The 16,175-nt window shown below is 42.6% G+C and overlaps 1 protein-coding gene across 3 annotated transcripts in view; it reads right to left on the bottom strand.

Annotated features, from left to right (window-relative positions):
- The window catches only part of LOC108930822 (band 4.1-like protein 5), a 39,206-nt gene that overhangs the window by 4,164 nt on the left and 18,867 nt on the right, over window positions 1-16,175 (bottom strand). For all 3 annotated transcript variants that reach the window (XM_018746241.2, XM_018746240.2, XM_018746243.2), the window contains 13 exons: window positions 15,484-15,590; window positions 14,526-14,544; window positions 14,312-14,351; window positions 13,866-13,981; window positions 8,518-8,687; window positions 8,162-8,253; window positions 6,770-6,898; window positions 6,223-6,287; window positions 5,603-5,722; window positions 3,544-3,658; window positions 3,368-3,451; window positions 2,749-2,793; window positions 1,034-1,197 (listed from right to left, as the gene is read on the bottom strand). In XM_018746241.2, the coding sequence (XP_018601757.1) occupies window positions 1,034-1,197; window positions 2,749-2,793; window positions 3,368-3,451; window positions 3,544-3,658; window positions 5,603-5,722; window positions 6,223-6,287; window positions 6,770-6,898; window positions 8,162-8,253; window positions 8,518-8,687; window positions 13,866-13,981; window positions 14,312-14,351; window positions 14,526-14,544; window positions 15,484-15,590 (1,266 nt within the window). The remainder of the gene's footprint in view (window positions 1-1,033; window positions 1,198-2,748; window positions 2,794-3,367; window positions 3,452-3,543; window positions 3,659-5,602; window positions 5,723-6,222; window positions 6,288-6,769; window positions 6,899-8,161; window positions 8,254-8,517; window positions 8,688-13,865; window positions 13,982-14,311; window positions 14,352-14,525; window positions 14,545-15,483; window positions 15,591-16,175) is intronic.

Genomic DNA, 16,175 nt, shown 5'->3' with positions numbered 1-16,175 from the left:
AACAGCATTTGTCCTTCATCTCAGTTCCTGTGCACCAACATGACTGCATGCATTTCCCCTTTCAGTGGCATGGATCTTGTGCATTTTTTATATTTTATTAATTATCATCCATATTTCATATGCCTACACAGTCATTCCCTGAGATATGAGCCCTTTGGTGTATTTGGAGAACAAATCTTGTCAATTAATACAGGATACATTTCTTTGTGTTTCCAAGGGCTGAATTTGATTTCATGATTTTTGGAGTTCAGTCTCCATTAGCCCTTGTTTGATAATTTCGCCAGCTATAATCATTAATCATGGCCATTTCGCCCAAATACAAACCAAGTCAATATTCCTGGTCAGTAAAAATTCATATGCATTGTCTTCACCCACTTTGTTTAATACAGAAAAACACAAGTAACAGCTGATTTCAGAGCAACTGTGTATTAAGAAATTGGGAGTTTTAAAAGATACTTAAAACTGCTTAGTTTTGCTGTTGTAATAAACACTGAGTATTGAACCTTCTTTTTTAAATGACCGTAATATTTCCAAATTCATTTTTTCCTCAGTGTTTTCCCATCTACATTTATTCATTTAGCAGATGCTTTTCTCCAAAGTGTGACAATTTTACTGGAGCAAATTAGGGTAAGTACCTTGCTCAAGGGTATTACAGCCAGAGGTGGGAATCAATTCTGTTACCTTTGGATCCAAAGGCAGTAGCTCTAACCACTACTTTACTAGCTGCCCATTTAAGTTGGTAATTTAAGATTGCATTCATAAACACTATTGCAAACCGGGTTATGGATACTACAAAATATCTTTTCTTTTATCTCGCGATGGATCATTAGGTCCAAATCTTCTTTCACAAGTCCTCCACAAACTAGAGAAGTTCAGCCCCTGGTGTTTAAACATGTCAGTACTACTGATAAAAATATAACTGATCATGCTTTAAGACTCAAAAGCATGCAACACGTTTTATACGTTATCATAACTCAAGTAGAAACTAAATGTTACCTTTTTCAAACTGGGTAATGCAGACAGCATGGTTTACCTGGCTCCGATGACGGTGCGAGTATGGGAGAGCTGTGGGGGAGTCGCGATGGCACCCACTTCAGCAGGGACAGAGACAAGGGCTGCTGCAGCATCTGCCACAGAATCACCTTCCGGAAGGCCGTTGGCAAAGACGCCCATCTGGGTGAACGAAGCAGGGACAGGCTAGGAAGCAATAAGGATGACAGAATCATTAGTACCATTTAGTACAAATTACACTGCTCAAAAAAATTAAAGGAACACTTTTTAATCAGAGTATAGCATCAAGTCAATTAAACTCCTGGGATATTGATCTGGTCAGTTAAGTAGCAGAGGGGGTTGTTAATCAGTTTCAGCTGCTTTGGTGTTAATGAAATCAACAACAGGTGCACTAGAGGGGCAACAATGAGATGACCCCCAAAACAGGAATGGTTTTACAGGTGGAGGCCACTGACATTTTTTCCCTCCTCATCTTTTCTGACTGTTTTTCACTAGTTTTGCATTTGGCTAGGGTCAGTGTCACTACTGGTAGCATGAGGCCATACCTGGACCCTACAGAGGTTGCACAGGCAGTCCAACTCCTCCAGGACGGCACATCAATACGTGCCATTGCCAGAAGGTTTTCTGTCTCCCCCAACACAGTCTCAAGAGCATGGAGGAGATTCCAGGAGACAGGCAGTTACTCTAGGAGAGCCGGACAGGGCTGTAGAAGGTCCTTAACCCATCGGCAGGACCGGTATCTGCTCCTTTGTGCAAGGAGGAACAGAATGAGCACTGCCAGAGACCTACAAAATGACCTCCAGCAGGCCACTGGTGTGAATGTCTCTGACCAAACAATCAGAAACAGACTTCATGAGGGTGGCCTGAGGGCCCGACGTCCTCTAGTGGGCCCTGTGCTCGCTGCCCGGCACCGTGGAGCTCGATTGGCATTTGCTATGGAACACCAGAATTGGCAGGTCTGCCACTGGCGCCCTGTGCTTTTCACAGATGAGAGCAGGTTCACCCTGAGCACATGTGACAGACGTGAAAAGGTCTGGAGAAGCCGTGGAGAACGTTATGCTGCCTGTAACATCGTTCAGCATAACCGGTTTGGTGGTGGGGTCAGTGATGGTCTGGGGAGGCATATCCATGGAGGGACACACAGACCTCTACAGGCTAGACAATGGCACCCTGACTGCCATTAGGTATCGGGATGAAATCCTTGGACCCATTGTCAAACTACTGAGTACCATTTTGAGTTGCTGCAATGAAATTTCAGCAAAATGGACTAGCCTGCCGCATCATTTTTTCACTTTGATTTCCGGGGTGTCCTTGAATTCAGCCCTCTCTAATTTTCATTTCCATCAAACGATGTGGCATCCTTTCGTTCCTAACACATTACCCAGTCCATATCAGTATAGATATCCAGCATGATTTTTTTCCCCATTGAGATCTGATGTGTTTTCAAAGTGTTCCTTTAATTTTCTTGAGCAGTGTATTTCATGGTCCTTTAGCATTATTTACTACTTTCATCTGAAGCAATTTCCAATTTTAATCACTTATGCAAATTCACTGCACAAAGTTATAATTCATGTATCTTGCTTAAGAGGTACATTACCTGGTTTTCAAACCTGCAAACAAGATTACAAGGCAATGTGCTTGAGCGCTACATTAGTCTCAAAATCTGATTTCGAGGAGGAGGCAATAAACAGTCGGAGCTGATGTGCAAGCCATCCATGTGGGATAGCGAGAACTCACTGCAGCTGCTGGGATGATCCATCGTGGAGCCATCACTGGTTTCACCTGTGCCAAAACAAGTGCCGAATCAAACCCCTCCTACTTTACTGAAGTTTGAATGGTTATAGATACACTTTTAGATACCTCATGGTACAAAGATCAGCCACACATTTTTTAAGATGTCAATGTTTAAGTCCAACCACAACATTGACTGTGGTTGGACTTAAACATTTACATGTATTCAGTTAGCTGGCGCTATTTCTGCAAAGCAACTGACAGTGTTGGTCTACCTGCAATTATTTACCCATTCATACAGCTGGGTAATGTTACTGGTGCAATTTAAGATGGGTACCTTGCTCAGAGGTACTACAGCCGGAGGTGGGAATCAAACCAGCAACCCTTGTGTCCCAAGGCAGCAGTTCTAACCACTACGCTACCAATTGCCCGTGTAACATCTGCGTTACAAACACTTGCAACCCCACTTGTGTTTGGAAGAGCTGAGGTACAAGCGTACCAAAAAAAAAAGTCCATAGTCAGTGTGCTTTCACCAAGTGATGACTCTGCCCTACATTCTAGCAGGTGAGTAGTAGTGAAAACAAAGCAAAGGCCACTGCTGGAGTGGAAAGTGGAGAGGACCTACGTTTTCTACCAGAATGGGATCTGTGAAGTCTATCAGGTTATCACTCATGGGTGCAGCCTGTGGTTCCAGCTCCTCCAGCATCACCTGCATCACAAGCCGTATGTGAGCACAACTGCAGCAGTACATTCCGAAACACCAACCATCACCCTACAACTTGCCGCTTATCAAGTACTCACTGAGACGTATGACTTCAGACCATCTGCCGGTGCTGACATCACCTTAGGAGGTAGCGTCTCATTGATGGGGTCAGCAGTAAAATGGGCCACTTCGTCTTCCACCTTCAGTCCATCGCTGTGGAGAAAGAGCAAGTAGACTAACTCCGCCGCCGCACTTCTTCAACGCTCACCAGCTCAAGCTGGTCACATCAGTCAGTGTGAAAAGCACACAGTTGGGACATGCAGGGCAAAGCTGTTTCAAAATGTACACATGCAGGCAATGGTATGATGTGAGGACTCTGACAGACTCCCAGGATGCATTAAGGCAGAAAGTCCCTCACATCACAGTTCCCTAGCTCTGCAGTCCACTGGTTCTATTACATGCGATCACAAGAACAACATAAACACACAAAACATTTTTACAAGTTCCAACTCTTGGAGTCAACTGTTGCAGTTCTCCAAATACATCACGAAAGATTAATCCCTTAGACAAGCATCCCAGTACATCCCACGATTACAGATAAAGACCAATGATTTTCCTGTCTACAACAGACCACTATGTTTAAGCCATTTATTAGATCTCAGTGGCTGCAGGAAGCCACATCACAGACCTACTGGGGCACAAGATGTTGGGCTCTTTACTTCCCAGTGTGGATCTTGTCTATTACCTTTCATGTGCAAGGCAGCACTTATAAGGGCACTTTCAAACCTATCAAGTCTGTTTGCCTTCACAGTGACAGGATTAAGCACTCTATACTATGCTTGGGGTGCAACATTAACAGTTGTCCAGGATGGGTAATTTGCTTAAATTGTAATAGGTGGACAGGCAGAATTGTCCTTATCCCTGTAAACATGGACAGGTGGACAATAAATTTAGGTAAAATATTTAGTCTGCATGTTCTCCCCATGTTGGTGTGGATTCACTGCTGTAAAGCATAGATGGGTCAATGACTGTATTGTACTGTTAGAGCTGCTGCCTTTGTACCCAAGGCCACCCATTTGAATTCTACTTCCACCTCTAGCTGCAGTACCCTTGAGAAATGAATTTACCTTAAATTGCTCTAGTGAAATTACCCAACTGTATAAATGGGTAGGTCGATTAACACTGTAAGTTGCTTTGGAGAGAAGTGTCAGCTAATTGAATAAAGGTAAAGAGGGTGCAAAAAGACAGCTAAATTGAGGTATTTCCAGTTAGTGTGGCATCTCAACCAGAAGATGGCAGCAGAGGGGCTCAGCAGATGGGACTGGAGTGGCAGGAAAGGGTTCAATATAGTCCACTTTCCACATGCAAGTGGCCACAGAGCTTCATAACTGGCTTGCTGACTGTACGCTTACCACAAAAAAATTGTTTATTCATATAGTAGATGCTTTTATCCAAAACAAAGTACAACTCAACAGAAGTGCATTTCATCAGACGAAGAGATAAATGCAAATACATGATCCTGATGCAACCATTTAAACCAGCTCATACAAAGTGATTAGATGGGTAATTGTGACAGATAATGCAATGGATATCAGGAGAGAAGTGAGAGTGAAAGATGTGTTTTGAGACCCTTCAACACTGAGGATGCAACAGTTCTGAGTGAGGGAGGTCATTTCCACCACATTGGAGCCAGAACAGAGAATGTTCTATTATTCCCTTAATCCTGTATAAAGACTGGTCATATAAACCTTCTGAAAAACAAAGTACATAGATCTCAAAATTCCATTTAAAGGTTTTACAATTTCAGCTCAGTCTTGTTTTGGAGGCTATGGCCCAGTACTACAGCCTGGGGTGGCAGTTTGCAATGATAGCGTACCCAGCGCTGCACTGCACAGCAAAAGTTCAAACCCCTGGACACACAGGGTTGAACTTTCAGCAACTCTCAGCACCACCTCTACTTCCTCATACAGCAGTGACTGGTTTGAAAGTCTTTACAGCTGACCTGAGGTGCATTTGGTCACTGGACCCCATATTGATTAAAGAAGATTTAGAGAAGTTAACATGACCTGAGATCAGTGAAATGAACCATCAAGGACATATATGTAAAGTGGTACACTGTTTCCTCATGGCAGTGACACTAAGGTGGTTCACACTCACCTGGCTTTAACGCAGGGCAACACACCTGTTTTCAGCAGCTCCCAAGATTCCTGGTGCTCAGGCCGTCCACTCGTGCTTAGGGAAGAGTTGCTGCCGAGGTGACCACTGTGGCCCTTATTCCTGGAGAGGGATGGACAGAAGTTCAAAGACATCACATGTTCACAGCAAACTGTCCTGCCTCTAAGCATAGCGTTGCGTTAAGAGTGGCAGTGGTAAAGCAGAGTAGTGCCCTCAAATTGCTGTTCCGTTAATGAAACGGAAATCTTACCAGTCACCATCTGAAAAGCAAGAAAACAAAACTTTGGACTCTTGCCCTCAAGCACTGGAACTGGCCACCTTCGTACTGCAGCCTCTTGTGTAATTACACTTATTAGCATCACAATAGAGACACTGGGCAGATTATTTATACATAAATTAAAATCCCTCCAATGAGCACAGCCTTGTTTTGAGAGGGGCTGATGTGGAGGGGTGGAGCCTGTAGGCCAAGCGTTTATTCACTGCTGATGTCATGTAGCGGGAATGCAGAGAGGTGGTGGAGCCACATTCACAGCCCTAATCGGCTTTGCAGCAAGGGCCGGGGGTGGTTAAGATGAGAGACTTGCTGGTTAAAGGGACCTTACCTAGCCACCACCTCCCGAAGGTTGCAGTTCTTCTCACCCGAAGCTACGTGCTCATCCCTTGAACCCTGGACAAGGACAGTCCATTAACCCCATTCGTTTGCTCCAGTATCTTTATGGTTCAAATAATTTATAACCTATTAAGGTATGCACACATCCACAGAATCACACACTTTCTGCAGTCCTTGTACTGACCTTAGAATTAATTCAAATGCATCAACAAATCAAAAATATAACCACTGCTTAAATGATGTTCAAAATGTTTTTCATATGTTTTGCGCTACTAGGTTGTTTGCACAATGTCTGCTTTTAGGTTTTAATATATTTGATCAGACATTGTTGTAAAACATTTCAACACAGCGAGAAAAATTAGCGTGAGCATGCGCGCGCACACACATTCACTGTTAAAGCACAGCAGAACAGACAATCCTAACAAGACCATTAGGAAAACTGATAATGCTGGTCCTGGAATAGAATTACGACTCCAGCTGATGGCAAAGTGAGTCTCAGGCTCAACGAGGCTGAAGGAGCACTTGGTCGTGCTCACTACCTTGAGGGCTGCCTCCACCTGTGCTTTCAGGATGTTGCTCTTCAGTTCCTCAGGGGGGCGCAGTGGAGTGAGCACTGGGCTTACGGTGACACCGCTCAAGCACTTCTCCGTCAGTTTCTCGACATCCCCCTGAGGAACAAGGGAAAGAGGCAGCACACCTTGGTCAATATGAAGTTACAGTGATGTTTTTGTCCCATTCTAGCCTCTCACTGACTGACTTCAATGCTCATCAGTGTTCTGGGGGGCAGAATCTGTGCAGTGCATCTCTTACATAAAACAGTTAAAACCAAGATTGACTCACCAGCCATAATGGTGAGTGACTCTCACTTAAGCAAGTAAAACTTGTAACCTTAAAACTTGCTATAAATGTTGTAAAAACATGTCACCTTCACTTTTACCAAGAAACCAAACGGAATCAAAAAGACGTGGTACTAAGGAAACGTGCATGTGTCATGCTTTGTCTAAGTATTACTAAAAAAAAAAAGTTTTTGAATTTTTTAAAACAGCAAACAAGAACAAAAAGAAAAGGCTAAGTCTTAGTAACTAAGGCTAAATATTAGTTATTCTGGTTCAAATTCTTTTACGTAATAGTACGTTTGTATGGCGTGGGGAAAGGGGGAGGAAAAAAAAGCATATTTTCCACACTCACCAGTTTTCTAAAATTTGTCTGTAGCAGAAAGTTAAGTCTGTACAGAGCCCAACCAATGAATAGACGAAAGAAGTGCAGTGTGGCTTTAAGTATTTGTTTACTAGCTTTCCTAAAGCTACAGTGACCTATTTACCTGCAGCCCATAATTTCAAACTGCTTACTAAGCTGGAGCTTCCCCTTCCTACACCAACATGAGACACACGTTCTCAGGATTAGCTACTGAATGTGTTGGACACCAGCAGAGCGATTAAAAACCAGCCCCATCATGCTCAGACACAGCTCAGGGGTATACCCTGGTACAAGTACCTGCACTGTCTTCTGGTATCACAGCTTCATACAGGATTGTGGTCACACTGCAGGTCACAGAACCACTTCCCCAAAATGAGTTCTATAACCTAGGTGATCATTCAGTGAGCTAAGTAGCACTTCTGACAGCATAACATTACTGAGAACAAACACAGTAAACGTACTCTTCACCAACATCACCTGGTGCTAAATAGAACTGAGCAGAATGATGAGCACAAGGAACATTACATGTTTGACACCTTTAAAGATACATAATTAAACACTATATAAATTGTGAAGATGAAGCAGTTGGCCACTTCTGCTGCACAATTATTTTAGTATTTTTTATAATGACACAAGCACAGAGTTGCAGTGTCGTACAGTGTGCTGCATAGCTTTAGTTCCCCGAGCAGCAGCATGTGACTGCTGAGACCTGCTCCTTCCAATGGACCAGTTACCTGGTTGTTCATGTTGACATTGATGTTGGACCTGCACGGGGTCACGTTTGGCACACAATCAATCTCCAGCTGCTTCAGTCTCACAGCCGCCTCTGTAATTGCCAAAACACAAGGGGGTGGGGGTCAAGCTCTCCCTGAACAAAGCAACAATTTAGGCTTCCCTTTCAAATGCACAATTCACATGATGCTTCCCAAGGCAAGTAACCAGTATAAAGAGCAAACTTTAAATAAAAAAAATTAAAAAAAAAAAAACACTTCATACTCCAGAAAGGGTGAAGTACAGAAAAATGTAGGTCCAAAATCTGCATTTGGACTTGTTAATCTGGTTATGTTTCTAGGCTGTGTGTGTTCCTCACCACTTAGCGTTATGCACTCCTCCGCAGTGGTAGAGGAGGTTGCTGCTGCGCTAGTGCCATCTCCCTCTGACGGACTTGGCATCACAGTGGGGCCAGGCACCCTGAGCACCTCATCGATGCAAGTCTCCAGCAGATCCCTGGAGTCCAGCAAACTGACCACAGGGGGAAAACTGTAGAGGGGGTGGTAAAGCACGTAAGTGTGTGTGTAATGGACAAGAGAAAACAGCCATGAGCTAAGAAAACCCTTGAAAAAAATGCACTTTGTTTAACTGGAAGATTAAATTACCTACCTGTGGACAAGTGAACAGAATTCAGTCCAAAGGCAGCTCCACCCAGCAGCCACTACAATGCTCATGTGTTAAATATTACCAAGCCAAGATGGGGAAAAATGTTCAGGTGACACAACGTGCACTGTCACTAACTGGGTCGGGACAAAAAACCTCCCCTATGCGACGCGGCACGGCAGCGAGCAGCGCTGTTGTCACAGAATCTGGACAGCGCTAAAGCATGTGGGTTTGATCCAAACTCAGTCAGTGTAAGGTTTGCCTGTTCTCCAGCTTGGTGCTGAGAGAAGTCCCAGGGACATGTGTTGGACTTCAGGGGGTTCTGAGGATAACAGGACCAGAAGGTCAGTTATGACCAGCTGTAGCTCGTGCTCCACTCCATTAAAAAAGGCCAAAACAACAAGGATGCCCACATTCCTGAACACTTCTGAAACACAGCACAATCTTTCAAATTCACACCCAGAGCCCTTAGACCTGGCACCTTTGGCTGGAACGACCTGCCAAACACAGGAGCCTCACACATGTGCCCGTTGCCCAGTGGAGCATGAAAGCATGTTGCATATGCGAAAACTTGAGCTCGTCAACCTGATTCTTGTAAGAGATTCCAAGCAGGATTAACACCTTAACCATCGGTAGGCAGCATTGTGCGTGGAGACCAGTGAGTTTTCAGGCTGTCCTCTATGGGGGCCGGAGCTGGAGAGTCATGTTCCATACACGTCTGGAGCAGGATTACACCCGTTAAGAGGCTTAAGCACGACTGGTTTCAGTTTGAATAAAGGAGCGCTGAGCACTGGGATACAAGCAAGTTCACACACACATTCCAGGCTACAACATTTACTGATCCAAATGAGCAAGCAATCGTCTCTGGTATAATACATGATGCCGCCTTAACATGTGAAGTGCATTTTAACTAATAGTCTTCTAGTGGTTCAATCACTTCCATTTTACAGAACTTTATAAATATTGTTAAAATTAACTGAGGCAATTTCACAGTGAAATGCTAAATAAAACCATTAGGGTCCAACAGTGAACCTACACAAAACTATTCTGTAGAGTAGCATGATTTCGTCCCAAATACACTTAGGAAAAAACTTTGGCAGTAAGAGAAACTAGGCAAACAGAAACACTGATTGTGTGGTTTTTCCAAAAAAAAAAAGCAGAATATGATAAAGGAACAGAGACGTCCAAGTGAACCCCAACAGCAGTCAGGGGAGAAGAGGGTTTTCCTCAGAGCAACACCTCTTTTCTTCAGGGTGTCTTCAAAGGGGCGTGTGGGCAAGGAGCTAGCCTCATGTTCCAGTGCTCCATTCAACTGCAGACTTATTACACCCCTCCCTCATGAATGCACCCCAGCCAGGTTTGCTGCCAATGCCAGCTGGGGTGGGGGGGGGTTATAGGGTCTCTTTCACCTGACGATGGTCACAAAGCCCACTCTGTCTGCCCTGAAGTCTCCGTGGTGGTGATAGTGTCTGCATGCCAGGGAGCTTAGGAGCTGTAGAATCTGCCTTGGGGAGGGGTGAGGTGGGGAGATGTGAGATTAGCAACATGACAGGAGGAATGCTGAGAAACGGGAGTGCAAGAGGCAGAGCGGATGAAAGCAGAGAGAATTCTGGAAAGAATTAATAGACAAACAAGGCCCAGAGCAGAGCCATACAGCTGCAGATGAGCAATGCAGTATAGACAAGCATCCAATCTGTACATTGATGTGAAATACCTTTGTATAAAGACTAATTCCACTGGTAATTACTGATTCCACTGGTAATTAATCAGATACAACACGTAGTTGGGGGGACGACTATCGATCCATCCGTCGTCAACAACTGCTTACACTCATTTTTTCCCCACACTAGATCAAATTTCCAAATGAACCACACCGTGCTTGCGCTATGGTCAATAGAAATATGCATTTTCGAAAATACAAAAAATATTGTTTTTATTTGTATTATCTATTTTCAAACTTTTTCAATACAGCTCTATTACACTTTTATTGATTGTATACATAATAAAGCATTACCAGAGTAGCCAGATTCTGACAAATGCTGCTTGTTGTTTCGTTTTGAGTTAAAGATAATTAAATACAAGTCCTGCAACTGACCTATCGATGGTGTTGCCTGCTGTAAGCCTTATGTCTAAGATCAAACACAGCAACCTGGCACAGGATAGACTGCTGATGAAAAATTTAAAATTCATTCACATTCAGTTATTAAAGCTTTATCTGAGGTTTTAAACAGGAATAAGGGATGTCTATTAAGCTTTAACTGACTGATGTAGTGGTTGGATTTACAATCAAATTGAGATAAAACAGACTGTCCCAGCCACGCTGGTAAATTGAGGATGCAGGTAGCATGGTAGTTAAGGACACAGACTGATAACAGCTTTTAACAAACATATTTCTGGCTGTGACTTTAAGAGTTGCTTTTATTCTACCTGCAGTACTGTACATCCAAGACTGTTTTCTAGGACATTAGAGCCTCACCCTTATCCTAGAAAACATCCTGTTAATCAAATAAGAAAAGATATGCTTCTAGACAGAAAAATTAATCACTGAAACGACAAAATCAGCTATCTTCAGTTCTTCAGATGAATTTACTGTATGCCAGAAACTAAAAACTTGTCTCCACCTCTATAAATGTTTGTTACCACACCACAATATGTCAATGCTAATGCACTGCAGAAAAAGACCAATGACTAAATTGTGAAGAGAAGAGCAAGTTGGAAAGAGCAGAACGGTCAAGTATGAAGAACAGCAGCGCAGATGAAAGACAGACATACTACGTAAAAGAGAAGTAAAAGCAATTCAGAGATCAGTTCACGCTCACTATCACGTATGTTCTCACACAATCTGTATAACTACTTCCCAGCGCGGAAGGCCTGAACAGTGCACAGTTGTTAGTGGAATGCAGATACCCAGAAGGATGGTGGAAAGGTAGATACCATGCTTAATCAACATCAAGCTAGATCAAAGATGCAATCCTGTACTTCAACACTGAGACCAAAGCCTACAAATTCCACTGCTGTCCCCTTAATTACTGTTCTTCCTCATCCCTGATACCATCCAGATCTCTTCCTTTCAATCTCAATTTCCAATTGCACTGTGCTCTAAGAAGCATAAGCTGAGCAACAGTACCTATTGGCCATTTAAATCACCTGACGGTTAGGTGAAGAAGTATCACCTTTAACTCTGCACCTTTTCCAATTCAGTACTGCCTCCCCTGCAGTGCTTCAGCTCAAACTGTCTGGATCACACTAAACTTCTATTAAAGCCAAACTTGATGCACTTGTTGCGTGACTGGTTGGCATCGTTACATATGCAAAGGTCCGTGTTAAAAAACATACAGCTGTTCAGCCTTCTTGCAGGTGCTAAACTGCCTGAAATTTGCAGTGGACTATTGTTTGCTTTGTGCTGCACTTTCAAAGAGACCCCTCTGATTGGAAAACATTAAACAAAATGTGATATAAAACAAAAAGTAGTAATTATTTCAAGGCTTCACTGTGAAGGTAGAAGGAACTGCTGCATGCATGCAAATGGAATGCTTTCAGAGCTCCCAACGCAGGTGATTGGATTGGCTTTAGATTGGATCTTATTTGGATCTAGTTGCAGGAAAGCCCCAGTCAAGTCAGTCAGTCAATCACAAAACCTCAATATATGATTTTCAAAGCATGTGGCAGAGCTGGATGGCCACTTGTTTATGGGTACATACCTGGCCTCATGGAAACTTGGTTTCAGTAGATAAAGCTATAACAGACAATATGCAATTTTAAATCTTGACGTAATAAAGGAATGGATACAGAAATAAGTTATCCTAGAACCCTTAAGGTTGAGACATGTGCAAAGACCAGTAAACCCCTGTATAGAACAAAGAATCCACGCTGAGTATGCTGGTTTCCATCCCAGCTTATTTAGGTCTAACTGTGACACTGTAAAGACTCAGTGAGTTCAAATTGTATTTTAAACAAGTCCAAGACGGATTTTTGGAAAGTCAACTTTGAGAAAGACAAATGATTCTAGATCAAGATTAGGGAACAAACACCTCAAAGTATAAAAAGAACTGATTGCACTTAAAAGTAATAATTATCTCAGAATAAAGGAGTACTGACCACTGCTGGACAATTTATCAAATCAAAACTGAGAAATAACCTGCTAATGACCAAGGATAAAAAACTGCACAGACTAACTACAAATAAAACTTGAATACCAGAGTTTGGCCAATTTCTACTTCACCAGTGTTAGTAGTCAGCACAGGGGTCCTGTACCTTGAGCAGCATCAAACTACAAATCATAGTATGAATGATATGTATACATTATACAGTATTCAATTCATTTTTATAGAGTGCACTTCTTACACAGAAGAGTGCTAAACAAATGCATCAGACATTTAATCAAAAATAGTTGGCTATGTATTAAATAACTACAGTATCCATGCCGTTATTAAAGCTGTAAGTAAAACTACTAGCCACAGAGAAAAGGAACAAAACTCTGGGAGTCCGAGTGCAAGTGGCTGCCCACCCTTATATATAGTAATGTCATCATTTAGGGGAGTATGTTGCATACGTATACACACTATGTTATATATGAAACGTTGACAGCTATGGAAAAAATAGCTTCATGTGGTACATTTGTTACCTACTTGGTAACTTTGTAAGGCTTAATTCTATTTTAGGTGATGGTATAAACCTTTATCAAATGCTCCCCCACTCTGTAATCATGCTAACAGAATTAATCCTTTTGTTTGTACAAAACAAAGGAGACAAAGTACCTCTGAAGGAGTGACTGATTGCTGCTGGGAACTACAAGCCTGACTGAGGAGGAGACACTACACTCTGCTGGTAAACTGCTCTCTGTGACTTGCTGCCCACACATTCGCTGCCACATACAGAGCCTTTTACATTCTGTCTTCAATGTCTATTGTCTTATAGACTGATGACTGTCTTGACCATTTTGAACCACTCCACACAGATCAGTGCTTTCTGGATGTTCCGTTTCGACTGAGGTCCAAGTGACAGCAGGATAGTGGATTAAACCAGCTTAAGGTCCTTATTGTATTAAAACCTTGGGTTACTCACCTCTTTTTCTCCGATTGGTTGCCTCCCGGACTCCTGGGGAGAGACTCAATTTCCACAGGCCCAGGGTCAGAGGGCAAAGAGGTGACCACAGGCAAGGCAGACCAGGGACTGCGGGACTATAACAGACAGAGTAAAGAAACATGAGTACTGGAGAGGAAGCTATTAATTTAGTCATTTTTTTTATTTTTTAAAAGAAAGCAGTACATTTCCTTAAGGAGGCTACTGATTTGTTAAAACTTTACACCATCTCTGCCCTGTCATGTCTCCATCACAATTAAGGAGGCTGCAAAAACACGAGCATTACTATTTCATCTGCACTGCTTTTAAACCACAAGGCACAGAGAATGACAGCATGGTGCTTGTCAGGGAGAGCTCCTGGTTCGAGTCATGGCAATTTAAAAGCCTTCAACTCAGGCTAAAAGAGAAGGATAATTGCTACATAGTACCTGCACATCTTTGTTGGGATCCACTCCATTATTGTGTGCTCTGGAAACAAGGAAAATACATTTACAAAGGTACACAAAGAACTGAAGATACCTCTCAACGAAGAACAGGATACACACCTTTAACAGCCAGTCAAACAATTAAACCATTGGTGTATTACAAGTCAGTGTGAGGAACAGGGTTTCTATGTACACTGGCCGATTAAGGAATACTTACTCTTGGTTTTTGTTGGTAACTGTGAAAACAGAAAAGCACCATCTTAGCTTCTTCAGACAGTCAAATATGTACATTTACAGTATCATTAAACAGTAAATAAGTACAGGTGACCAATTAAACAGTAAGCACACATGCAATGTCAACTCTTCCACTGACTACCCATCAAGTACTCCAATTGAAGGTAACTACATTTATTTATTTAGCAGATGCTTTTCTCCAAAGTGATTTCTAATGAACTCTATATAGTGTTATCAGCCCATACACCTTATTCACTGCGGTGACTTACACTGCTAGATACACTACTTACACTGGGTCACTCATCCATACATCGCTGGAACATACTTTCTCTGTCACTCACACACTATGGGTGAACCTGAACAGCATGTTTTCAGATTGCGGGAGGAAACCACGCAGACACGGGGAGAACATGCAAACTCCGCACAGACTGAGCAGGGATCGAACCCATGTCCTCTCACATCACCCAGGCGCTGTGAGACAGCAGCAATATTTGCTGTGTCGCCCACGTAGACAAGATTAAAACCTGCAACCTTCAGACCTGAAGGCAACAGCTCTAATCAGTATATCTCCTGCCCTAGAGTTTTACATTCTTCATGTCTGACTTTCTTTCGTCACAATTTAGCATTACCACAAACCTTCAATTACCACAAAGCCTTCTTCTGTTGATTTCACCAGACATAAGCTATCCATCACAATCATTTTATGATGAAGCATTAAAAATATTTCTTCACTGTCAGCTGACTTATTTGGTTGAGTTCACTGGCCAAATCTGTTGGCAGTAAGACCAATCGGATTTTAGTACTGACCAATCAGAGCTACAGTGGGGTTTCATTCCACCTCAATAGATCACTCAATAGTACATTTTTCCACCTAATACTATTTTTCTTTTATCACACACCAACATACAAGTGTTAGCTCTGGGGGTGTTGCAGGCACTCACCCTTGTGCTGCAAAGACCTCCTGGAGTAGCGGCGGCTGGGCCTCCTCTCAAAGGAGGCAGACCGCCTGGCTTTGTTAGCCTTGGTCGTCTGGTATTCTGTCTTCCCACTAAAGAAATCACAGTACGTCATCCAAAAGTGTAGTTCTCTTATACTGGCAGATAAGAGGTCATTTTAAAGTCAACCACTGCCTGTTCTCACAGTCACTCCATAACCAAGTTAGTGCAGTGACTGCAAAGCGGTTGGAAGAAGGAAGCAGGGTCAGATCCCAGGAGGAGCATTGCTGTTATATCAATCGACATGATTCCATCAAACATGCATAACAGATTAGCATCAAAGTTTGGTACACTGGTGAGTTTCTTAAATAATAATAATAAAAAAAACCCTTGGCTGTAAAACATTATGAATAGTGAAATTCACAGAAAGCAAAAGTAGAGATGTCAGAAAAATTCATCATCAAGGATTTATGGAAACCCTCCCTTGTTAATTAGCAGATAGTATAATAGAGAGTTTGAAACAGAATTTGAATAGAATGAAATAGTGTTTGTCTACAATAGTGAGTCAACCATTTTACTCTCTCATCTCACCTGAAACTGAACTTTGTTTATATACATCGTGGCCTTCCCCAAACTAATCAATGAACCAATTACAAAAAGTTTTCTGGGAAGAACCACCCTTGGTCTACTATAAAGAG

This window comes from Scleropages formosus, chromosome 5, assembly GCF_900964775.1.
Source record: "Scleropages formosus chromosome 5, fSclFor1.1, whole genome shotgun sequence".
In the NCBI taxonomy this organism is placed as follows: Eukaryota; Metazoa; Chordata; class Actinopteri; order Osteoglossiformes; family Osteoglossidae; genus Scleropages; species Scleropages formosus.
The sequence above is the reverse complement of the archived record's forward strand: the minus strand, read 5'-3'. Positions and strand labels throughout refer to the sequence as shown.